This window comes from Mycteria americana, chromosome 15 (genome assembly GCF_035582795.1).
Source record: "Mycteria americana isolate JAX WOST 10 ecotype Jacksonville Zoo and Gardens chromosome 15, USCA_MyAme_1.0, whole genome shotgun sequence".
NCBI lineage: Eukaryota > Metazoa > Chordata > Aves > Ciconiiformes > Ciconiidae > Mycteria > Mycteria americana.
The window spans coordinates 7,779,247-7,804,877 of NC_134379.1; the positions used below are offsets into that span (position 1 = coordinate 7,779,247).

Consider the following 25,631-nt stretch of genomic DNA (forward strand, 5'->3'; position numbering starts at 1 on the left):
AGTCCTAGGACGGAAATAAATAATTTCTATTATTATAGTGTCCAAGCAACACCAGTTCTTTCTATATGCGGAGGACAAGACGATGCTGAAGAAAAGGGTTCATTTGGTCTGCCAGTGATCAGTCTGAATTACTGTTTGGCCACTCATCTCTGCAGTAATGATTCTGTGGTGTCAAATACAGCCTAGAAAACCTGGTATTCTTTGTCATCTAATTCCAGGACACACAAACCTGTGTCTCCTCCTCTGTTGGTGCTTCTGCTGCATTTTCAACTCCTGTCATACCGACTTGGCTTGGAGGCACATAACCATTTGCCTAGAAGAGGAAATAAAGCTTTCACCACCAGCATATCTCTGTGCATCGAAAGGGAAATAAGCTCAATAGTTCAGCGTAACTGCAAACCCTGCCCACTGGAAGGACAAACTGCAGCACAAGGTAAAAACGAGGCACACTCACAGAAGGTACTTCCTGTGCAGCACTTACAAGAACAAATAAACTTTAAACAAGTAAAACTTTTTGAAACTGAAGTGCAGCATCTGACCCTTTAAAGCCTCGTTTTATTTAAACCCTGATAGAGTACTTGTACAGTAAGATCCCACAGATCCCCCAAGTTCTTGTGAGACTGGATCAGGAGGAGACCACGTGTATGTGTGTGTGTGTGTGTATATGCAATCTTTCACTGGAGTGTTGCAGTGTGACATGGTGTGATATCACAGCTCTGATGGCACATGAGCTATATCAGCATATCAGCTGATGGCTCTGTATAAGACTCCTCTGTAACACAGCTCAAAGTCTACAGGTCATCTTCAAAGTAACCACACAGAAACACCTCCTCAGGTGGGTTCTGGACTGGACGAGTAGGAGATACTAAGTGAAGGACCAGCAGCGACAAAGCTGGAGAATGAGAAGGGGCAGTTGCTTTGGCACTTGATAAAATGGAAGGAACTGCAGTGTAATTCTAACCGACTTGCCCTCGGCAGCTATCGGTCCCCTCTGTGGTTTCCCTACTGACAAAGACGACTGTAATGTTACCATCCTACTTATCTAAGTGGTGACTTGTTAATATTTACAAAGCAAAAGAATAACAACAATGAAAGAGCCTGAACTGTAGCAGGATGCCATGCAAGTAGAGACAAGAAGCTGAAGTGTATCGTGGGGCAGTAAGGAAAGACAACAGAGCTGAATTCGCTGGTAAAAATTGGCATGGCAATATCCAGAAAACCAGAGAATGAAAAGGCCTTTTAATGATTTGTAAAAAATGTCCTCCCAGGAAAACTCTTCTTTTGTACTAGATGTACCTGCTGAGGCAGCAGAAGGTGCATACACTTTCACAGCTCTGGCCCACAAGGAACAAGATACACCTATTAACTTCGTAACAGGACTAGGAGCAGATGTCAAACACTGAGTAAACTTCCCATACCAGATAGCAGGAAGACAAACAAAGCAAAGTCAATAAAAAATAATTAAGCTCAAATGCCCCTGACAAGGCTGGTCGGAACAGCAGGGTTCATCATAAACTGAAGACTTAACAACAGACTGAGGCTGTCTTCTATTGATCTGAGTGCAGAAGACACCAAAAACCTCTCCCATCTCACAATCATCTTTCTCATCAGTTTCAGTTCCAAAATTGCTTTAAACTGTGCTTGCTGCTTTGCACACGAATTAAAGAACAATAGCAACCATTTCATCTAACACCTACATACAATTGTCAGAACAACAAGATAGACTGTGCACCAACACAGGCATCAAGTACCAGAGGAACCAGTCACAGGAGTATCCAGCGGCAATGGCAAGTGTGGACCAGAGCACCAGAGAAAACATCTCAGAACAGCGATGTTCTCAGAGTGAATGTTCAATATATTCAACGCTGCCCACCAAATTAAATTCCACTCGTGCAGAAAGGGAATAGCACGTCAAAGTTGGTGACAGCAAGTCACAGTTTTACACAGCAAGGCAGTGTAAAATAACTCATTCTACTTTCCTAATTATTCTGTAAGAAAGTTTGAGGTCCCCACTTCAAAATTAAAAGCAAACCTGAGAAGAGCATGTATAAAATGCAACTGAAGTCATCTTTTGTCATCTGTTCTAAACAGAAGCCCTCCTTGCTTTTTAAGCAGGCACCTTTAACGTAAAATTTTTTTGGCACATTATCGACTTGAAAAACCTTGTGCAACATGTTAGTAGCTACTCCAAAAATAAAGATGAATGAGTTTGCAAAAGATGCTTCTGTCTAGAGACTGTACCTGTTGATGTTCCTGAGCTAGTGAACTTGAGACGGGATCTGCAGACATGGGAGATGCATCATGTGAGGTAGAAGATGCTATGCTGGTTGGTGGGAGAATCACAAAGTCTTGCTGTCCAGAGGCACTAGTATTAAATTGATTTGTTCTTATCTGATCTTCCTGGGTAATTACAGGCTGCTGGCCAAGAATCAGAAATACCAGGTCCTCCTTTTCACGACACAACTCTGTGGAAATCTCACGGAGTGCCAAATAGTCTCGCAGATCCTTCACCTTCATCTTTATCAACTCTTCCCGCTGAAAAGCTGTGGCTCGGAAACGCTGGCATAGATGGCAGAGAAGGGGACCACCTTCAGGCTGGTTTGAGCAGGATGTACAAAAATTCTTCTTGCAGTCCAAGCAGATGTGCTGGTAAGGAGAAGGGAACAGAATCAAATCGATCCACCATGACCGGCACCAGAGGTGCACAACAACCGCAGGCAGTGCTCCCCTACCCTCTGTGAGCCAAAGTAAGTAGTAGCCTCTGTTAAAAACCTTCTAATTTATGAAAAAGTGCCAAGTCTGTTACTCGTGTTCCTAGATGATGATCCCATGATCATCCTAGATCATTCCTAGATCCCATGAGCAGATCACTAGATTCCTCACAGTTCTTAGCAAAGCGCTATTTACACTCCATTTACCCAGAATGAAATATTCTGTTCGTAGACAATTCCCTCGAACGACAGGAGTTTTCTGCACCTTATTCCAGACCTGTTCATCCAGTTTAAGCCACAGATGAAGTCAGGAGATATCTATGAGGCAGCAGACTTTCAAGTAAATTACAACTAGTTATGCATTGCTTTATAAAACAATGAAACATTGCTCTGTGCATTAAGCAAGCTCTAGCATTGGAGGGAACTACTTAAAAACATTTCTCTATTTCATAAATTTAATACTTGCTATGAGTGACACCCCCCCCCCTTTTTTTGTCCCTCCAATTTGCTGCAATCACTCAATGAATCTTTTTTTCACCATAAGAGGAAAAGGAAACAGCAAGGCTTAGTATCTGACAGACATCAAAGAACTCAACATTTATTTATGCAATAAAAATAGCCAGCTTATTTTGAAAATAATATGCACAGTGCGTGCCAGTTAGGTGCTAGACAGAAAGCGTTGGAAGCTTTGGAAATATTAGGCCCCAGATGTTTAAAACTTTACAGATTAAATTCTGTTGTTTCATGTTTCTATTTTATACTGTTCTGGTCTCGTCACTCAGGGCTCTATTTTCAGAAGTTCCAAGCACTCACAGTCCCTGTTGACTTCCGCAGAAACTTGACTGTTCAACACTTTGGAAAGTCAAATTCTACGTTTTCCAATAGGAATAGCAGCAGAACAGCCGCATTACGTGCCTTTTAAAAAGTCCTGAGGGAAGAAAGAACTGGTTTCAGTGCTGGTTAAAAATGCTAATTCACAAACTCAGAGAAGACAAGCGTCTCTATGAAATCCTGACATCCTGACCCTTCAGAGCTGTGCAAGGAAAAATACACATGCAGAGTTGGAGAAGCAACAAATACAAGCTCGGAGACAAAAAAAATTGTTTCACTAATTGCTTCTAGTGATTAGAAGACATTTTTAACGTCACAGTTCAAAGAAAGCAGATGTTTCTCATGTTTTAAAATGTGTAATACGTACTTGCTTACATAAGCTCCTTCTGATCCCCTTTACAGCCTGGCAGCCCCCTTGCCCCACACACACCCTTACAATTATAACCAACAGACTTCTCATTTAGGCCCTGTAATAGACTTACAATGACAATTAGTGGAAAGAATCCCAATTTCCTGCCTAAGCATTTTAAGACATGAAAATTTTTACCACAGAGAGAATCTCTGGTCATGCAAACTTGAAACCTCATCTCAAAATTGCTGTTTGGGGGCCTGCCAAGTAAAAGTGACTCATCAATCACAAAGCAAGACAGGAAGGGCAATTTCCACATACCATCCAGTTTTGAAAAGTTTTCCTTAACTTGGTCATTATAAAAAACATTAGTATGTATCAGACTTTTTTTGACCCTACGATTGCAGGAGCAATCCAGTTTCTCAGGAAATTTTCAGGGCAGAGACAGGAACTACTGGTTACGCATGTGTCTAGAGCAGGGGAACAAACACTCCACAAAGGCAGAGTAATGGAAAATAACCCCGTTAACAACGCTTTCCCTCTCTCAATCACCCATCTCTGACAGGGGAGCAATCAGAAGAACTGAGGAAAAAAGAAAAACCAACAAAAACCAAAAACCAAACAACCCTGCTTTACTCTGGCAGGGGGAAGCGTCCCCCGTGCTCTGCAGCCTGCCAAACTGGCTCCAAAGGGAACCACTGTATGGCCAAGGACCTTCCAGCCAGAAAACCCCTACTTGAGTACTGACGCGTTTAGATATCACGTAAGCGAGCACAGTACAAGGGCTGCATTATCCAACATGGGGTTTGCAAGCAATTAACAGTAATAACGCGAGTCTGCCTTAGTTATCAAATGATACCTTTGAGAAGTCAAAACAAAACCAGGCATGTCTCTGGCTTACCAGTTCACCACTAGGATTCATCTTCAGAGAAAAAAAAATTCCCCAGCCTGTATCTGAGCATCAAGTATTTAAACATGCACAGAAGTTGTTTGCCGCGTCTCAGTATTAAGCAGCTTTTACAGCTTCGATATATTTGTTGAACTCTGACTGAAAGGGCAACGATTGAAGACACTGTTCTCTTCAGTACAATTGGTTTCAAATGTTGTTGTAAATTAAATCCTGTTACTAGAAGGTCAGACCACTTCTGAATGATGCTTACGAACTGGCAGCACAATCACAGAATGGTCAAACAGAAATACTTTAAATCAGAAGCCTGTCCAGAATGGAAGCTGTTCCTGGTTGTTTGCTCTAACAGCTAGTCTCCCAGAGATACCAGGATGGGGCTTTGATACACTTGGCTCTTCTCTGTATGCAGGATAAAATGCAGAAATGCCAACATTCAAGCTTTCACTATGGCTACTGTTGTTCGGGGAGTTTTTTTAATCTTAGACTCTAGCTTGCCAGGAGCTTTTTCTGTAAGTATGCAAAGAAAAGCATCTTCCTGAAAATGTCAGCCAATTTAAGGCACTGAAATCAGAAAATGGGGGAGGAAGGAATAACAATCTGACATATCCACCAAGAATGCCTGCCATAGCTTTCTATCAGCAGAGAGGGAAATGAAGAATGCTTGTTTTAAATTTAAAAGATTTTGTGGAATCAGTTTGCTACAGAAAACCAAGATCAAAAACGTCATCTAAGAGAAGGAAAACACCAAAAAAACCTCAGAGATTTTTGCTACCATGATTGAATTTTACATCCTTTAAAGATGCTCCAACAGTTAAAAGCATCTTATAAATACATGCTCCATTCAAACCCCCCTCCCCAATCCTTTTAGTAGGTGCCATGTTATACAAAAATTAAAATACAATTATGATAAAAGACCAAGGACCTAAGAGACCATCATTCGGGGGGGGGGGGGCGGGGGGGGTGTGCGGTGCAGGGGAGGGGGTTGCTGGTTGGCTGGTTTTTTTGAAAGCAATCTAAGTTATCCTTATGGTCACCAGTGCGGAAGGAATCAATTTTTATCTACTGTATTTCAATATAAACATTAACCTAACACTAGAGTTCAAAGCTACTGCCTCTCTTGGAACAAAACGCAGAGTTTTCAGTAGTCTTGTTGCAGCAAAGTGAGATTTCATACATGTCTTGGTCCATATCAACAGAATTAAAGAATTAACATGACTTACAAACATGACAGTGTTTTACAAGTTATGTACTCAGTTCTTGATCTCAGATTCTCTTCTGGAGACCAAGGACTGGCGGATGAGCTAGCAGACCTGCCTGCAGCTGTTTAAGCATTGCCACCTGTAGCCATCTAGCTCAAGTCGGTCCCAGTCAGTAGTTGTGGTGGCAGAAGGAAAGTTTAGGAGCCCCCCTTCACAATACAGAATATAAACCTCAAACTCGCTGTCGTTGATAGTCTGCACTGAATAGGAGCAGCTGAGACACAAGCACACATTGTACTCTGCTGCCCCAGTTACACTGCCAGCCAGCGCCAGCAGAAAAACGGGGAAGTCTGCTGGGGGCAGAAATGTCTTAAATTGCTTTAGCAGATCCTCTACAATTTGCACACCAGAGCTTTACCTAGCCCCAGTCGGTCAGTATGTTTTCACATATCTGGAGCGGTACTGATGACTCTTATACAAAAGACTGCTTTAAAGACAGCGTATATTAGAACATACGTTTTAGAAGATACCAGGAAAAATGGGACCATGGTTCTAGCACTGCTACTGTATAATCCACACTTAACTGCATAAATTGTTTTCATTTCAAGAGCAGAATTGTCTACATCCACTATTTGCCACTATGCAGAAGAGTAAGCACTGGATTCAGAATAATTCTTTCCACAAGTGTTTGCAAAGATACATCCCATTAATGAGGACAGTGTTAAAGGCAACACTATGTGGAGTCATGTGCAGTAACTGCACCATTCCCACCTCACCCAGAATCTGCCTACTGTCAGAAAAAGTCTAGGCATACTTACATACCCAAAACATATTAACATATATACCCAACCCCCAAAATATAATACCAACATTTAAATTTGTAGTGATTTCTGGAGCAATAACACTTCTCAGTGCAAAAATGCATAAACACCCCTGTTGTTCTGTGCGTAGAAAGCAACAGCTCTGCCAAGACTTACCCTTTCTCAGATAGGTGCCAGCATGCATGAAAAAGGGTGCAAGACAGAACAATTTAGTAATTTCCCCTTCTAATCTAAAAGGGCTGTGGCCAAAATTCACTGTAATTTTTAAGTTCTCACATTATTAAGTTCAGTAACATGCTATCTAGAAGACACTCTTAAGCCACAGAGTTTGAACTCTGAATAACTTTCCTCTCTAAAACATTTTTCAGGCAGCATTATAGGAACAACCGTGCCCAAATAATGTCCCCAGACGGGGTTTGCTGTCTAATTAAAACTCTGGTGGCAACAATTATTTTGGCATCTATATGCTCACAAATGAAGTTTACAAACAAGATAAAATGGATTTTATCTTTTTTTTTTTTTTTTTTGGCACCAAGCTTCAGCAATTCAACACACACCCTCAATAAACTTATATGGCTTTTTAGTTTGAGCAACAATAGTTTGGGAGAGAGATGTGTAGATCTTCCTTTAAGTGAAAGCAGAAACAGATTACTAAACTTCTTGCCACAACTTTTTTTTTTTTTTTTAAGTATGTTAGTGTTTTTAAAAAACCAAATTTAAAACTCATGTTCAACTTAATGCTCCTTTAAATGATTATAAGCAGTTTGGCTTGCTTCTTTCAGCGCCCAGAAAGCCAAGTCTACTGAAGGTTAACTACCACATTTCCAGTCATCTTTAACTATGTCTGCTAATTGCAAAAGAACGACTAAAGACACAGAAGCAAAGGCAATCTCTTTTCCCATATGGTACGTCCTCAAATCGGAGGCCTCTAATGTGCACCCGTTTCTCTTCAAATTGGCTTTTTGTAATTAAATGAAAGTCAGATGGCTTATTGCAGTCAAACTGAACGCTCCCCTAAGTCAGTGGCGCCAGAGCAGGCGTTTGCGACTCACCTTCCTAGAGGAGCTGTCGAAGTGCACCCCACAGCCTTTGCAGCTCTGTTCAGAAGCAGTGGGAGACGGGTAGGAGCTGTACCCGGGGTTGGAATAGGCTTGGGCTCTGGCTCCCTGCTGCGGCTGCGGCTGCATCTCTTCGGGTGAGCCATCCAGACAAAACCAATTACAACAGCTTGCCCACATAGTAACTGAAAGTGGAAAAGATACACATTAGAAATGACATGGGAAACAATCTGTCAGCTAAAGTGAGAACAATGCATAAAATGCGTATTTAAATTTCCCACCAGCAATTCATCTTTGACGGTGTGTTTGCAAGTTTTGATCTTTCCTCTAACTTACAGGCACATGCAAAAACCACACACCCCGTGCAGCATGGTACGCCTTTGGTGAGAAAGGACAAGTAAAGTTCAGGATAGTTATTACTGGAATTTCTTAGAGTTAAGATATTACAGCAAAGATAAGATAAAGTTTATGTTCCAGTTGGCTGTACAAGACTATGATCAAGTTTGCTGTAACAGGCTGTCTGTATTCCATGTAAGCTGTAATACGCTGACTTTGTTTTTTGTGCATTGGGAAAAGCAAACAGAAGCTCAAATTATGTCTCATACATTATTTAAATAAAATCAGCAGCAAGATCATAGATGGCTATTCTTCAATTTTATTCTAAATCCCTCTACGGATTTACAGCTACAAATCTAAAGAGACAAAATAAAAGACAAGGACAGTGGAGCCACTGATTTAACATATGCCAATTCTCAACTGAATTTGCAGCATTACAAGGCTAAGTCATCACACAGCAAGTAAATGTCAGTAACTTAAAAAAATCAAATATTAGCTTCTGGTAACTTACTTGGGAAAACAATTGCATCTGAGACACATAATCGCTTGTTTATTTTTTTTTGCAAGCCAAATAATTACATATACACACACACTTACCTGAAATCCTAACAGTCCAGTTCAAAATGCACAGTTTTGGAGTCTTCTAAGACCACCCATGCAGAAGTATTCCAGAAACACACTGCTATAAACTTGCTTTTGGGAGTTTACAAAGAAATCTGAATTCATCTGGGTATTCAGTTTCTAGAGCATACACCATGTGTCATCACTTACTGGTAAACAGCATACAAATTGCCTCCTCTGCATTTCTGCATTCGCACTGTAGTTCCTGAACTGTGTTTCTTTTATGTCTTGAAAATCAGGTCCATCACTGAGTGTTGGACTGCTCGATTTTATAAACTTCTGGAAATAAAACATTTCTCAGCTACACAGCCAATTCATTTCTTTCGCCTCAGTAAGTATTGCCGCTGTAAAACTCCAGATTCCCAAGGGAAGGGGGCTGGTATGAGTCCTAAAGGTTATTTGGTATACTATACTAACATACTGTTCTGCTGAATTTTTTTTTCTAAAGCTGTGTTAAGTCTTTTGGGTTGATGTACTCGAATTGGGAAGCTTTTGCAGTTTGGTGCTGTTCCAGTATCTGTAGCTTTAGAGGCATCTTTAATCCTTTCAAAATCTAGCTGAATTTGGCTCGTCAAAGTCACCGCTGTCGCTGCAGTGGACATATGCCTTTCAAAATCCACAATGGTGAGCTTACCAATGAACTCTGCCCTGCAGGCTCAGCAGATTTTAATGTTTAAGTGAAAATCTACCGATTCATGACAGATAAACAATTCTTAGTGTAACTGATGTGCACAATGCTGTAGTGTAAATTGCACTTAGACGGGCAAATAGAGCTCTAATAACAGAACAGTAACAGACTAAAAGGAGCACCAGCTGGCTGCTGGAAGGACGGGGAGACCAAAGGCACAGCAGAGACACACAGGGCACAAGACTATTACTGCAGATAGTCGTGATACCAACGCTATCAAATGCTGATTCTATCAAATAGTGAAAATCACAATACTAAAGCAGCATCAATATGTTCATCCCCTACAATCCTCTCACCGAGTGCTGACATAAAATTTTGGGGTGCCTTGACCATCCTCCTCCCACATTATTTGGAGCTATTCTCAGACATAACAAGCAAGCTGCTGTGCTTCCCCAGCAGCTTCAGATAGCAAACTACCTTGGCAGGAACGTGTGTGCTCTGCACAGAAAACACTTGGGATAGTCACCACACAGCAAAACGACGAGATCCTTTAGGCCACCAACAACTTTCATTTGTGTTACATCCCTGTGTACAAAACCTGGTGCCAGAAGATAATAAGCTTAAACACAGTTATTATTTATAAGCATAAACAAGAATCAGTGAAAAACAGTGCGAGTTCTTACTGATACACAGGGATCTGAAGCCTGAAAACATTAATGGCACAACTGCAGTGTCTTAGCCTAATCACGTGCCACAGTACTCACCCTGTATAAGCAGGGGTAATTATCACTTAATACATGGAGAGAAGCGTTCCATGAACAGAAATAACCTATCATCCATTTGTATTAGCTCTGCACCGCGATCAAAACACACACCTTGGATATCATACGTAAAACAAACAATGACTCTTTCTGCACATTAATTTTCAAGCTATCAGTCCCACTCAGAAGTTAACACATCCTTTCTATCGCAAAAATACTGGATTTCTATTTTAAACTATGCTGTTTGGAGGTTTAATTTGTTCCTAGGAATTGCAAGTCTAAGCAACGTGAAAGCTCCACAGTCAAACGGGTATTCACAACCTCTGCAGCAGTGGAAAACTGCATCCGTAGTTCAGTTCCCTTCCTGTTTCAAGGACCCCTGCAAACTGAAGGCCACCCACGATAACAGAATACACAAATGCTACTGCCTGCCCCAAAAATTTTGTTTTCCTAAAAAAAGACAGCCCACTAATTCACTCTGGAACATTGCAACATGTCAAACATGGGGAAGAAAAACACAAGGGAGTGCACAAACGCGGATAAAGTAAGACAGAACTCAGCATTCAGCTGGAGCTGTAGTTTTGTGTAATTGCCAGGAAATGAAAAGGTTGACAAAAGGCTCAGATGTTGCTTTAGAAGAACCTTAATCCTGCTCAACTACAAAAGCATGGAAGGGAAACGTCCATAAACAAGCAACTAATAATCAGGACTGTCCTCTGAGCCGGAATGTTTTTCCAAGGGTGTCTCCCATCTTTAAGAGAAAGGAGCACATGGAAACATGACAGCCATTCATACAACTCGGGCACACTACTTCAGCCTGTACAACTGTACGTCAGGTTTTAATTATTTAGGGACCTCTACATATAGGTGTAAGTTTAAGTTAGGGCTTATCTACTTGCAGCACATTTCCATTGACAAAGATGCTTCACCGAAAAACTGCTTTGTGCTGATGGTTGATAGCCACAGAGAAACGGACAGCTCTCACTTCACTATCAGCATTTCGGGAGGCTGGTGGGTTCCTGCTGAGCACGTACTTTGCACTGTGAGCAGGGACCCCACGTTTCTTTTGTGCCACTGTCAGCTCTTAGGCAAAGCGGGATTCTCCTCCAGGCACACCGAGGGATACCTGCCAGCCAGCAACCATCGTCTCTCAACACGGCGTACAGGTCGGGAACAGCCCCGGGCGATGCCGCAGCCTGCTCCAGCTGCAGCTTGGACTGCTCCAAGTGCGAGAAAAGGAGCTTTCACACGTTTCCACCTCTGCCCATGCACTGGCCATCACGCTCTGCATCTCAGTCAACATTGCCCCAACTAATTTTGTAGATACCTGCTACCATTTCCAAATTCCCAGGAGACCACAATGGCTGAAAAGCAAGAATTACGCTGTTGTTCCCCGGAACATGCAGTGGATGCTACATGGGAACTTAAAATGCTGCCACCAGTTAGACACAGCTTTGCTAACTGGCAGCTATACTACCAAGCAGATATGACTGAGGTTTCATATGCTAAAACGTCTCTGTCTACAGCTGCCTTAAGACAACACCAAGAAACACAGGTACGATTCAGCAGCTGCTTCAAGAGGGATTTTTCCCTTGTTCTGTACAGCATCAGTTTTAGACCTGGGGAAATAAGCACCGCCAGTGGGAGAGGACTGGTAGTGGCAAGCAGAATTTCACAGTGAAATTTCAGGATGGCAATTTCCTAGATCTCACCACAATGTTTGCTACAGCCTAATTATTCCCTTATTTATTTTGTTACCCATTCAGCGGAATGTGGTCAGCACCATCCAGAAACTGATAATTTCCATAAGCAATGCTTTGACAGATGGGTTGTTGGTACCGATGTGATGGAGTTTGAGCATCATAACTAGAAACTGCCCTGTGTAAAGCCCGTCAATCCTTTGCAGATGAATGGCTGTTCTGCATGCAAGGAGCTCCCCAATTACACTGAAGCGACACATGAACACCCAGCCATAAAATTTACCAGCAGAAAGAGCTACTTCTTTGTTGTGCTCCAGAGCTTGGTAAACACTTACAGTAACCTGACTGGTATTAACATGTCGGTTTGGAAAAGTTAACGACACCATAGATTTCAGGAATTCTCAAGCAACTTCTTGAATAAAAGATGCTGACTTACTGGCATGACTAACGTTACAGGCATTACTGATATCAGCAGTCTTCATTATTCTTGGACATGATGCTCATACTGGTCAATGGCAGCCACAGAAAATAACTGTTTTAACTATGCAGCTGAGCGTGGTTTGGGGAAACTGAAATCTGTATGGCAGGCGCTCAACAGATGACTTCTGGCAGGCAAAAAGTACCTGCCCTAAATTCTAACTGCACGTTGTGCTTGGAGCATCTGCAAGAGCAAAGGGAGAAGGAGCTTCACCAAGGGTGGAGATGCAAAATTAAACACTCCATCCTGGACCTGCAAACACATCCACCCACGCGGCAATCATCACGCTGGGCTTGTTTTTGGGAAGGGGAATTGTTTTATCTTCTTTCTTGAGTTTCTTTAAGGAAAAGCCAGATGAAATCCAATAAATATTGGATGAGGCAGGGAGTTGCTTGCCATGGTCTGTGGGCAAAGCAGTGCTAGCACACTACCACGCTCTTGATGGACTGCTTTTTTTCTTTTATCAGTATGAAGCTGTGAATGCTGTGACTCGCTTCACTGATTTTAAACAGAAGAGTGAAATTCATTTCACCACCTGTTCATTACCATGTTCTATACATCACCGTGAGTTTTGTATAAATTTGCAAGCATGATTTAAATCTGGAGGAAATACCAGTGATGTCAAAGTTTTCCTCCCATACACTGTTGAAGACAGTATTCATAATGCAAGCCTGGATTTTTATACTTTCCATCTTCATTAAAAAAAGTGTTTGAACTCAGGTTCTCACTATATATGCAATATTAATGCCATAACCTTGCTGGCTGGAGTATCAGAGATCACTGTCTACATACAGGATTTATTACACATGCTTTGTGGATTTCCATCAAAGGGTAGGCTTTGGCTGTATAGGAAAACTGTGGTTTATGTTTGAATATAAAATTTCCCTTTATTCTCCTAAAAGTGCAAACAATAAGGGACTAGAATAAGCAAAAAGAACATTTCTCGGAATCATTGAGCTTTCAGCTCTGTATAATAAAGCTCTCTATGACTGTGTCTGGCTTCTTTTCGTGACTGCTGAGGAATTTGGAGGCTGGAATGCAGTAGCACCAGCAAGACACTCGAGTTAAGGGATCAGAAGGAACTGAGCTCCCACGGGCAGCTGATTTTGCTCCCACACAAGGAGAAGCCACAGCAACAAGTACTCCTCCTCCTCCTGAGAGGCCTTCAACCACTGGAACACTAGGGCTGATGACCCTTGAAGCTACTGCAAATGAAGAAGGGTGCCAAAAAGGGAGGGAGATGCAAGACAAACAGCAGCTTTGCTAGGGCATGCTTTCCTACAACAATGTTTGCTCATTAGCTCTATCAGCTGCCCTTGCACCTCCTAATTTAGAGGAAGACTGTTCACCACAATGAGCTGCTTTTCTATTAGCTCCCTGAACCATCAAGCTCCTCTTTCCATCTCATTCATCAGAGGCCATCCTCCTTGACTACCTTCTCACTACCTTTCAGAACCCCCCTATAATCCCGAACTGTCTTCTCCTGTTTCTCAGCAGTTTCCCCAGAGATTACTGCAGTGTCTCAGTCCTCTCTCTCCACCTTCCCTCACTCTTTGCCAAACATCAGGTAACTGCCAAACTGCAGAATCCAGTAAGGTCTGTGTGCTTCAAGTATAGATGCCATACAACAATGCATATCCAACCTGTTATCCCTTGTGTGGCCTCCACAACAGCAAAACCACTTTCACTGGTAAGACACCACTTTCAAGACAACGCACCAAGGCTGGGATTAACGTTATTCACAAAAGCAGTAGTTTCTGCCATTTCTAGTAGCTTGAAGATCACCAAAATCTATTCAGGAAGCCAGAACAGGGCAGTGTGGCTTTAAACTACTGATGTCTTGCTAAAGCACATTTAAAATTATTATTTTTGCATTATTATTCCATGCTGTATCCCCTGCAAAATTCATCAGATCCCACTTTCATGAATGCTGTTTTGCAATGATTTAAGTATTTAATGACTTAACCATCTTGGTGCATCATTAATAGCATTGCACAGTTGCTCATTGTTACAATTTACTACTTTTTTTTTTTCCTTCAGTAAACCTGCACGGATAAGAAATGCCTCGCTAAAATTAGTTTTACTAATAACCTACCACTTACAAACCAAATTCACAGCTTGCTTGGTCAAAAATTAGTATTTACTTGATAACAGAGCTATAGAATAATCTGCTTAAATGACTTTTGTGCATGAAGTATTATTTTTATCAGCCTGTCTCACAGGCACACAAACCTCAGTTATGATAAATGGGGGCAACCATATGTTGCGACAGGTGGAAAAGTCAGCAAATTAGCCATTCGGAGGAGGCACAAGGGAAGGAGGCAGGATGCCAGTCTGAGCATGACATTTGCAGAGGTGGTGTCTTAACCAGTACAAAGTGTAAGAAAACGAAGAGTGGGGACCAGCCCCGGCTATCACAAAGCACGTAAATCTAATTCGCTGTATACAAGTGGTTTGAACGTATTAGATTTTTACCTAGGGATAGAAAAAAATATATTTATGAGTAAAGGCACTAGTTCACATGTGCCTAAGGTGACAACATGCACATCTTGCAAAAATACATAAATAAGTATCAGCACAGCTAGAAACATGAATGTTCAGAGAGAAGAGAGACTGAAATCTTGGTATGGAGGGAGGAGACTTTTTTCCATTTTGTTCTGTGCCTTCAAAATGTCTGGAGACATTTCACATCTCTAATCATCTAAGTATGCAATACCAATAATCTTTCCAAAGACAAATACATGATTGCTCACCAGTCTGATCAGCAACTTTGACGTCAGTCTAAAATTTTTCAGGTGAGAAACTGGCCAGCCACAAAGGCAGAGGACAGAGCATCCAGGTCAATCTGCATCGACCGTAGTCTGAACTGGATGTCGAGGTTAGTTTCTGTGGCGTCTTGGTCAGGCTTCTGCGCATCCAAGAGTGCCTACGCTGTCGGGCACATCAGGGCTAGCAGTTGCACTTGAACAGCATCTGCATACTCACATCCACTGGCTGCTTTCGATGGACAGAGCAGGCTGATACCGTGATACTGGCACCCCATGCCCGGACGCTGTCTAGACCTTCCCCGTTGGATGTGGACAGTACACGGCTGCTAGTTCAGCTTGTGCCTTCTGGTAATCCATCTTCAGACCCTCTTTAATACAGCATGACACAGCTGCATCTGTGCTTCTCCACCTGGGAGATGCTTTCAAAAGCCTCTACGTGCGGGCGCCGGGCATCTCAGAAGGCAGGAGACGCGGCACATCCCAACGCATCCAGCCCGGAGCCAGATCAAGGAGCGTGGCGCACAACTGGATTCAACAGCGTGGGCGCTTACTAGGTGCGCTGCTTCTCCGAGCGTGCGAGCCCAAAGGAAGAGCCTTTGGCTGCGCACCAGCATTTTAATCAAGGAAGTGACATCCATTTACCACAGAGCAGAAAGTAAACAGCGGAGCCCGTTGGGGCAGGGTGCAAAGCAGCACAGGAAAAAGCTGGAATGGGGCCGCAGTAGTTCAGCACGGAGACAGCCACACACAACTGCAATGAAATGCTATCGCCTTAAATTATTGCCGCTTCCGAGAGAAGTACCAAAGTAACTTCCTAGTTACATGGTACAGAGGAAACCATCAGGCAGACAAAGATCCTTTTATACTGCTATAACCTGGTTTACAGGGGAGTAAATCATTTGCAAGGTGAGCCCTTAGAAAATTCGCTTAAAAGAGAGGAAAATGAAGAATTAGAGTTCTCAAATACATGCAAAAAGTACAGTGGGTATTCTAAGAACATTTTGCAGCTTTACCAGTGTTTATCAGCATGCTAAGTTACAAGTAATTCACAAGCTTACTCTCAGCAACACTTGCCCGTGTTCTGTTTGTTAGAAGATTTAGAGATCTTCAGTGAAAGGCCTTTGCCCATCAGCAAATCCCACTGATACTGTTACAAGCACAAAGGATCTAAGCTTCAAGCACCTCTTCGAAATCGGAGAGCTGCAATTTTCATTTTAAAATTGAGAAAATGGTTTTAGAAAGCTGTGTGGTTTGTAGAGCATTGCACAGGAAGCTAATTCCAAAGGCAGAAAGAGAAACCCTCTCACTTGACTCCCAGCCTTGCACCTGAACTGCAAACTCAACACTCGCCCACTTTCTCTCTCCTCTGTAGCCCAAGTAAAACCAAATGATTCTTCCCAATTTTAACATGAGAAGCTTGGAAATCCTGTTTTGTTTTAAAAGGAACTGGGTACCTGGGGTGTGTATTGTTTCAATATAAACTGTTTATTTTGACCCAAAATTGCACTTTATATATTAAAAAATATTTAGATAAAAAGTTCTTCTTGCTATTAACTGTAATTAGGTCTCTAGACATCTGCCAAGATGGAAATTCAGCAACAGCCTTTTTCCTTTGCAAGTCAGTGACATTCTTCCAGCAAGTTAACACAAAGTAAAACAAAGTGATTAATGAAATCATGTGATGAGTCTTAGAAAATTATTTATCTTACCCAGTCTATCTTAATTCCTTAGTCCCATACCTCTTCCCAAGTAATATGCTGTGACCTCAGACAGGCTATCTCCCTTCCACCCTCCTGCTATGCTGAAAAACAAAAAATCCGGCGCACTCTTTCACACTAGTATGGTATTCATCAGGAAGACAAAATGAAGTCAGCTGTAATATATAGCATGAACCAAGTCAGAAAGAGAACAAAGAAAACTTTGGAGAAATAAGACTCCAGCCTGCTCCATTTTGTTACCATTCCGACCCTCCTAGCATCCTGCGTGGGTGTACGTGTGTCTCTATCCTTTGTCCCACACACAAAGCGGCGGTGAAAGTGGAAGCTCTCTGTCAAAACTTTAGCAATGAGCAGTCCAGGAATCCTAGACTATCATGTACCATTTCAATCAGTCCTTTTCCTTGTGGGGAAAAAGGTCAATGCTGGCTTGCGCTCTGAATTTTTTTCTCTGTTCATTTGCATCATCACAAGTCTTCCTTGGATTTAGTTTTAGCTAGCTGGTTTTTTTCAAGCAGTGGGTAGCTGCTAAAATTGCCATTGCAATATATAGCAATAAACTGCTAAATGAAAACCTGAAAATTCAAATAACTGTGTAGCTTCCTTAACCAGCTCTATTCAAGGGAGGTAATCATTCCATACTCCCCAGACTTCATCTCAAAACCCACCTAGACCACTCTTCTGCGACAGCCACGTGGCAATAGCTGGGGAAGGTTACCTGGATCTGTGCCCACCTGAAAAACAGAAATGGTCTCCAAAGGTACAACATAAGCTTTTCAGGGAGTCTTCCTCCTCATAACACTACAAATACCTTGCTCTCTTTGCAAATTTTACGTTGCCCAGAACAGAAAGTTACTCTAAGTTTCTGCTGTGCTGCGAAAGACTGGTATGACTTCAGCATTCAGCTATTACAAAGAAGCAGGAGCAATTCCACAATTAGGACATTGTGGGGATTCCAGGGACATCAGGGGAACAGCTTTGAATCACCTCAGCTTTCACCATGGAAGAAGGTAACCACTGTTGGATGGCTTTAATGATACTCTTCTAAATGGGGGGAATGCAGGGAGCTGGAGAATAAAGGGGAGGAGGAAGGATGTCAAGTTGTATTTTCATCATATCACTAGAGTTCCCGCTTCAGATAAAAAGCGATCAAGCTATTTCCGTTGAAATCCTTGGCCCAAGAGGCCTATGGTGACAGCTGTACATCTTGTTTCATTGTGACAGGAGGTTTCTCTCCAACTGGATAAATTACATATTCATCGCCAGTTCATCTTTGGAATGAAGCACAAGCATATGGGGGCAGTTGAACGGAGGAGAAAGAGAGGCATTATCCCAGACACAGCTCCTCCAGCTTATAAAAACTCTTACCCCCAGTCTACAGAGGCAGGGTAGGGACACAGAAAATAGGAGGTATCTCACCACAAATTGCAGCAATGTGCACGGAAACTCCCTATCCCACCTGGTGTACAAAGATTCAGAGAGATGAAGTACTCTAAAGCAGCTGTTCCCAAAACAGAGACAGTAGTAAGTACAGCAAAGTCTTGCAGTGTTACTCATCCAAGAGCTGAGCTTGGCTTGGAGGTGGTACAGTATCAGCAGTCAGAATTACATTAAGTTTGTCTGAAATTGGGATTGCAGTTGGCACTAATGCTCTAAAGACTCCGTGCTATCACTGTCTCTGAGACACCCAGAATCGAGAGTATTTGCTGATAAGCCATAACACCAGCTGGAAATCCCGTAAATTACTTTTCATGCCAAGCTTAGGGTTTATTTTTTAAACAGTAAACATCTAAATTTTTTTTTTTTTTTTTCCCCCCAGAAATCAAAAGATAGCCTCAAAATTCCTCACACACAAAACCTACTCTTTCTCCCCCTGCTCCTTTCAGGAGCTGTTAGTAGAAAATCAACCTAAACCCCATGGAATTCATACATGTGGAAAAGTGCACGTTCAGATCGATGATGCTGCAGTAAAATTGCATGCAACAGAGATTTGTGTAGACTGGTAGGCAACCTCTAACCTACTTAACTGTAGCTTGAAAAAAGATAATTTTTATTTGGCTAGACTGAAAAAGATCTGAATGTATATAATTGAGGCACATCATAACAAGTACAAACACTGCAGACTCATTTCTTAGCTATGCCTGTTCCAAATTAATCTCAATTCAAATCCAAACTAGGTGCTGAAATAGAATAAAATGCAACTGCATATCATCTCCTTCGGTAGACATGTACAAATACCAGCACATGCGTCACATCTGAAACGGCGTGGAAAGCTCTGTTCTCCCAGACTGCAGAAATACTTACGAGGTTATCAGCAGTTAAAGAAAGGTCCAGGATATTGAATACAGCACTGAAAAGCAACAAACCTGAATACTAGTTTTCTGAGACAACAAAAGGTATTGGAATAAAGAAGTCAGTTTATTTATGGCTTAGTCACCTCATCTGTGGACGAGGAAAAATACCCCACCCTCATGTGAAGTAAGTCAGTACAGGTGAAAGTTTGAGAGAGACTTTGAAGTTGCACTCTTAAAAGCATTTCCATAAATATTAACTATTATTTTTGTGCCAATCTCCATTTAGCACTGAAGGGTTTGAAATTCAAAATTGCTTACATGCAGCCCTGGATAAGAGCTTGAAAACTGAGGGAAAGTTCAAGCCTTACCATCCAGTGTCTGTCAGTAGGACTAGCATGAACTACTTGTAACGTTCATGGGACAGAGGTGAAAAAGTCCATTTCCAACCATCGACAGTGTTTGTTTCTAGTGCTGAAAGACTCTAAATTGGTTGCTTTACCACTGCCCTTGTTCAATTGCCATGCCTTTCTCCTTCTTCCAGCCTCAATCTCTGCAGAACGTTATGGACTAGTAACCCCAAAACAACGCAGACTGAAATCTGGGCTTTATTCAAACTGAATCCACAAACCAACAACCATCTTGTCCTGTATTTTTGGTTACTGAGTTGAAGGGTAACATCCCTAGGAGATTCAGAGACTGAGAGGATGCTAGGTAATTAATGCTTCAAATGGCCTTTAAGGACCTGCATCTTCTGGATTCGCTACCTTTGTCACGAAGAGGAAATTTCCCATATATGGCCCAGGCTGACAAGCAGACTAGGGTCACGTTGCAGTTCACAGCTTTTGGCAAGCCCAAGCATTCAGACATCATGAGTCAGTGAATCACCGAGTTTTGTAAACCAATAAATCTATTTAATTTTGGTTTTTTAATTTGCCTTGGGTTTGCTGGGGTTTTTTTCCCCTCAACCTTTGCAGTACGCAGGCATCATCACATTTTCATTTTGCTTCTCTGTAACTGGGAGGAGCACTTTTTTCCGTTCTGGGTTTGTTTGCTTTGTAAAATGACAGACAAGATTTTCGTATTAGACTAAATCCTGGCATTAGGGCATTAAGAAAAAAAACCATACCAACTATCATGGAAGTTGGGAACAGATATTATGCTGTCTTGTACTTTCACACAGCCCTTTAACAAGAAAGAACACTTACTTTTTAAATTAAACCTCAAAACATCTTCACTTCTTTTCTCAGATCCCAAACAAATAACTTATCTGGCATTTCAGCACAAGCGGACATGACTTCTGCTGCTAAGAAGCTCCCTGCGACACAATCTTTTCCACCAATAACCTGATAACTTCAACATGAACTTTCTTCCATTTTGAGTTCTACTTTTCTTACTTCAGTAGTTCAGCAGAAACCGCCCCATTTTTGATTACACACACAAAATCGCATACCGCTTATTCCTATTTTAAAAAAAGACCTGAAGTTCAATAAATTCTATTGGGTAATTACTTTCAGATTAGTAATGGGATTAATTAATATGGGACAATTGGGGCTGAGGATTTTTGGTTTCAGTTTCTAGCTCTGTTAAGGACGCTCTGTGCATCTGGGCCACTTCAATTCTCTGTGCCTCAGTTTTCCATACATAAAATACAGATAATATCTCATCAGGGAATGGAATAAAGTTAATCTTTCATTTCTTCAAAGCAGTACTGTATTCATAATGCAGTTAAATACTTTCAGAGAACTATCACAGCTCACAGAAGTAAGGCACTTCTGGGAAGAAAGGCTTATAGTGAACAACCTGCTTGGATTTTTGCAGAGCATCCTAACAATTTAACATTAGAACAAAACACATAAATATTAAAAAAAGGACAAGACAAGATTATTTTGAGGCCAACTTTATGTTTCACACAAGTGCAAAAGACAATGCAAGTCCAGTTAGTTTTTTGGTCTTTTTTTGTTGGGGTTTTTTTTGTTTGTTTTTACTCTTTACCAGTTCACAGTGAAAATTATGGTGACATGCAGAATAAAATATTGCTCAAAAAGTTTGTTTTTACTTAATGGGGTATTTTAACTTAAAAAAAAAGTCTCACTGACAAATGTGGCCTTGTAAAAAAAAGACATTCTTCATACTTGAGACAAGAATAACATCTGAGGGAGGCATCATGCTATGAAATTGCTGTTTAGAAAAACATCTAGGATTTTAGATGTCAAATCTTTTGTGGATGTTGTAAAAATTCCTTTTTATTTAAAAGTTCAGAAGCTTCAATAAATATTGTTAGACTGTTTCCTCCATAATCAAGGTTTAAAGCTGATCAGTCAAGTACATAGTAGACAGTAATAGTTTATATCCTTTTCTTCACGTTTGTTTTTATTAGGGGAATTTTTAGGAAATACTACCACATATTACAGATTTAATGTCAAGCTTGGATCTGTTATACCAGGCAGGGCAATAAAAGCCTTAGCTTGTGTTACTAAGAGACACATCCAGAAGTAAAAAAACAAGCTTAGGCCTCCATAACGATATCTTACCAAGTTACTTAGGTTTTCAGCAGAACACGACTTGGAAAACACTGACGAAGAGACAGGACTCATTCCAAGAACGATCATCTTACTTCAGTTAGACAAAGTAAAGCCTTTCATGAATGAGGCTTGGGTTTGGCCTACATTCTCTTGTATGAAAAGGCTTCATTATATGCAGTCGAACACATTGTCTGAAAATGCGATACAAATGGCATTTAACACAGCAAAAGGTGAACAAACTAAAATGGTAGAACTGTGTTAAACGTGCTGTATATTACCTCTAAAATATACACATTTTGAAAATCTTTAAATAGGTTTTCACCCACGGAAGAGTTCAGAGATGGTATCAACACCACTCCTCACTATCAGGTAAAGCTATTTACAGATTTAAGATGTCTCTGAAGGCAGATGCCAGCAGATAAAAAGAAATGCTACAAGTACTTTGTTTTTAAATGCGTTACTTTGCTATATACAAGTAGTCAATTACTAGTGCTTTGAATTCCAACTGCATTCTCTATGCACATTTTGTAGGCATTGCAATTCACTTCTGAAGCTCCAGCAGCAAGCTAAACAACGTATTTCAATTCTTTTCAGGAATTTCTTACTTCACTCAGAATGCCATTCTTGATTCAGTTATTTCCATTGCAAAATCAGTCTGCGATCTGTCTTCAAGTCAGAGAAGCAAGTAACAAGAAGTATAAATAACAACGGAAATAGAAAGCATAGTAAGTTCGTCAAAAAGGAGACTGAGGTTTTGGGCTTTATTTTTATTAAATGCCTGCATCAACTCCCTCTTGCTTCTCTTCTGCATATGAGACAAGATCTTACTCCTCTTACCCGAGAGCCCTTTGCACAAAAAGACACACGACGACAGACTAGAGTTGACTAAACTGCCAAGGAAATCCATGATCACATCAACGACTGATAAGCCTTTCAATCCGAGAAACATAAGGTATGAATTATGCAAGTATCAGCCTCTGACTGGAAGAAACCTGCATTCTGAGCTCCAAGAGCATAAATCAGTCTCTATATAAACACCAGCTTCAATTTCTACTTTTTTGATTATATGGTCAAAAGGGACTTTGAAATCTACACTTTATTTGGAATTTGAAAAATAAACTGTTTCCAAACTATTTTGTAATGCTTGTGTAATGGCCTCAAGACAGCCAGTAATTTAGACAGCTGTGCGACTAGCCACAGAAGCTGCATTTTAGAAATCGCCCTTCTTTGGAACAATTGAAACTTTCTCCAGGACGAAGTCCACACACAGAGAGCAGTGTTTCCCTGCAAGCATATAACAGATTCATTATTGTTTAACTACCAAAAAACAGCTCCAACAATCTAGCAGGCTTGACATTTTATCTGTCTCTGCTGCTAGCCCAGAATACAGGGCATATATAGGAAGAGGTTCAAGGATTCAGTAAGTTATTTTGTTAATCTAAACAAGAGAAACATTTCCCTTCTTTTAATGATTAATTTGCCATTTTTAAAACCTGTTCAGGAAACCATGGGCCTGTTTGTCCTCCAAATTATCAAATCCAAGTGTCCATAAAGAAATCTATTCCACCAGATGAATAAAAGCCCCATTTTAAGATACGTATGAAACAAATGCAAAGGCAATCCTATAGAGAAGGGATTCCTCACTGCAACAAAGCAGCAGTACCAGTTGCAGTTCCAGTCCAGCCGTGATTATTGTAACACCAAAATACAGCAGAGTATTAACTTGCTGCTCACCAACCCTCCCATCCCAAGAACACCACTGCTCAGCAGGTTCCCAAATAACTGTGGCTCAGGCAAAGTCCTAAGAAGCACCAACATGTTCACGGAACAAAACTTATCAATGCACGATGCAGCCTCGCAGAGTATGTGCTCAAACACAACATCGGAGAAATTACTCATCTGAGTGATTCTAATGACTCAAAGTAGCTGGGTGAATGAAATGTGGAAGTCATTCACTGACGCCGCTGCTTTCCGAGCAAGGTATTTTGACATCAACAAAAACCAGCGTCCCATCGGTTTCAGTCTGGACTTCCACGGGATGCGTTATTATGGTTTCTGACTCATTTGGGGAGCAAGCCAAACCAGTATAAGCTCATGCACATAGTAAGCGGTATTGATTTAATGATGCCACTTGTGACATTGCAATTTGAAATTATATGTGTATATATAGAATATATAATGCCCAAAGGAACTATCCTTCTGCTGTAGAGGTTACTATGCAACAAGCTACTCTCAAAAGAGAGTATTTTAAATTTGCCTGTTTGAAATCTCACTTAACATCAGTCTATAGGTTAAACTAAAAGACTGAAAGCATATGCTGATTAAATATATTCTTATAAGCATATCCCACAAACTTTTGAATATAAATAAAAAGGTGGCAGCATAAAAAAAAGCTGATGTTAAATTAATATTTTAGTCTACATTGAAATACAATGTGGAAATTCCTATTCCAAGACTATTTGGCAGAGAAGCCAGAGGGTATTAGAGAAAGACACCTAATTAATATTTTGAAGTAAAGTGAAAACCTCAAGAGCAATTAATGTGAAGAATTCGTCGATTTTGCAGACACTGAGAAGAATAAACAGTGCCTCAGAAAGCAACAATTCTTTTTAAAGAAAGTCCCTTATATGAACATAAATTTTAAAAGCCAAAAAGGGCTTTCAGAGGTTAGAATAAGCCATCTCTCAGTTCTGAGGAAACCGGCTGAGAAAGAAGGGAGAAAGTAATACAAAATTTGAATTCTTGATCTGACAGTCATACTCTGTTTCTTAAAGAAAACTGTAAATTTTTCAACCTTGCAATGTTCTTTGAAGACTGAATAACCGATTTCAGAGGGACATACCATCAGGTGGTTAGAAGACTTGGCATGCAGACAACTTCTGTTTCTGACATCAATTCAGCAGTGATGTGATTCTCCCCACCTGTGAAACAGAGATTACACTTATTCGTCCCTGCAAAGTGTTCCGTGCTCCCTGAATTCCAGTTGGTGCGAGTTCAAAGTACTAATTTCTGGCTTCTTGTAATGACCATCCCCGGGAAGTGGAGGAAAACAAGCGTGATGTGGGGAGAGGCAGATAGGTACTATCAAGACTAATGACTGGAATTACTTTGGGGAGCAGGAGACTGGCTGGGGTTTCGCAATGGAAGCGGGCAATCAGGGGAGGGCTGGAGAAACATTTGCACCACATGAATACGTTTAAGCGCAGAGAGCAACGCGCAGGCAATAACATAAATTCTAATAAAAATATATAAACTGCGCAACTTTTATATAAGAGCGCAACGCACAGGCAATACCTGCGACGCGCAGGTAAATAGCAGTGTCATCGCAGCAGCACAGACCTTACCACAGCATTGACCATAACGCTTCCCCGAGAAGTTAGATCAATACTCAAGTATTTAGCCCACACCAGACTGCTAGCAATATGCAGGTAATTTAAAGCCATGCTATGCCTGTAGTCAGGGCTCAGACTATAGAGAAGTAGTGAGCCCCTTCAGTTTTTACTACCACGTACCAATAGGTCCTCTCTCCCTAGTCAGCAGCAGTTCACATGCAGGTGTGTCCAAAAACGGGACATGTGCACGCAACTATCTGCATCTCACGTTATCCTTCTGCCAGCAAAGTGTTTTATTAAGCACCAAGTACTTGGTTCAACATACTTTCTAATTTCTTGTCTTTGGATCAGGCTCTGTATCACTCAGGACTGGTGAAAGGCTTTAGAGAAGAGGCGCTCTGAGATATTCTACATACATATGAAAATGCACTCTTCCTATAAGGGATGGGAAGGTAGCCTAAACCTAATTAAACACACTTTTTCCTACATGTATTACAGTGAAACCAACATACACTAGATGAGGACAGCATTTTACCTGGCTAGACGTGAGGACACAAAGCTGCAGGACTGGGTCAGGCACACAGCCTGTCTAGCTCTATA

The 25,631-nt window shown here is 41.2% G+C and overlaps 1 protein-coding gene across 10 annotated transcripts in view; it reads right to left on the bottom strand.

Moving 5' to 3' along the window:
* Positions 1-25,631, bottom strand: part of RFFL (ring finger and FYVE like domain containing E3 ubiquitin protein ligase) — a 34,396-nt gene that overhangs the window by 5,008 nt on the left and 3,757 nt on the right. For 3 of the 10 annotated variants that reach the window (XM_075518282.1, XM_075518281.1, XM_075518279.1), the window contains exons 2-4: positions 7,871-8,061; positions 2,242-2,646; positions 230-313 (exon numbers count right to left, since the gene is read on the bottom strand). In XM_075518282.1, coding sequence (XP_075374397.1) covers positions 230-313; positions 2,242-2,646; positions 7,871-8,056 — 675 coding nt within the window. In that variant the 5' untranslated portion in view covers positions 8,057-8,061. Of the gene's footprint in view, positions 1-229; positions 314-2,241; positions 2,647-7,870; positions 8,062-8,983; positions 9,113-15,153; positions 15,762-24,541; positions 24,621-25,631 lie in introns of those variants that run through there. The other 7 variants (XM_075518284.1, XM_075518276.1, XM_075518277.1 and 4 more) reach the window with 5 other exon arrangements.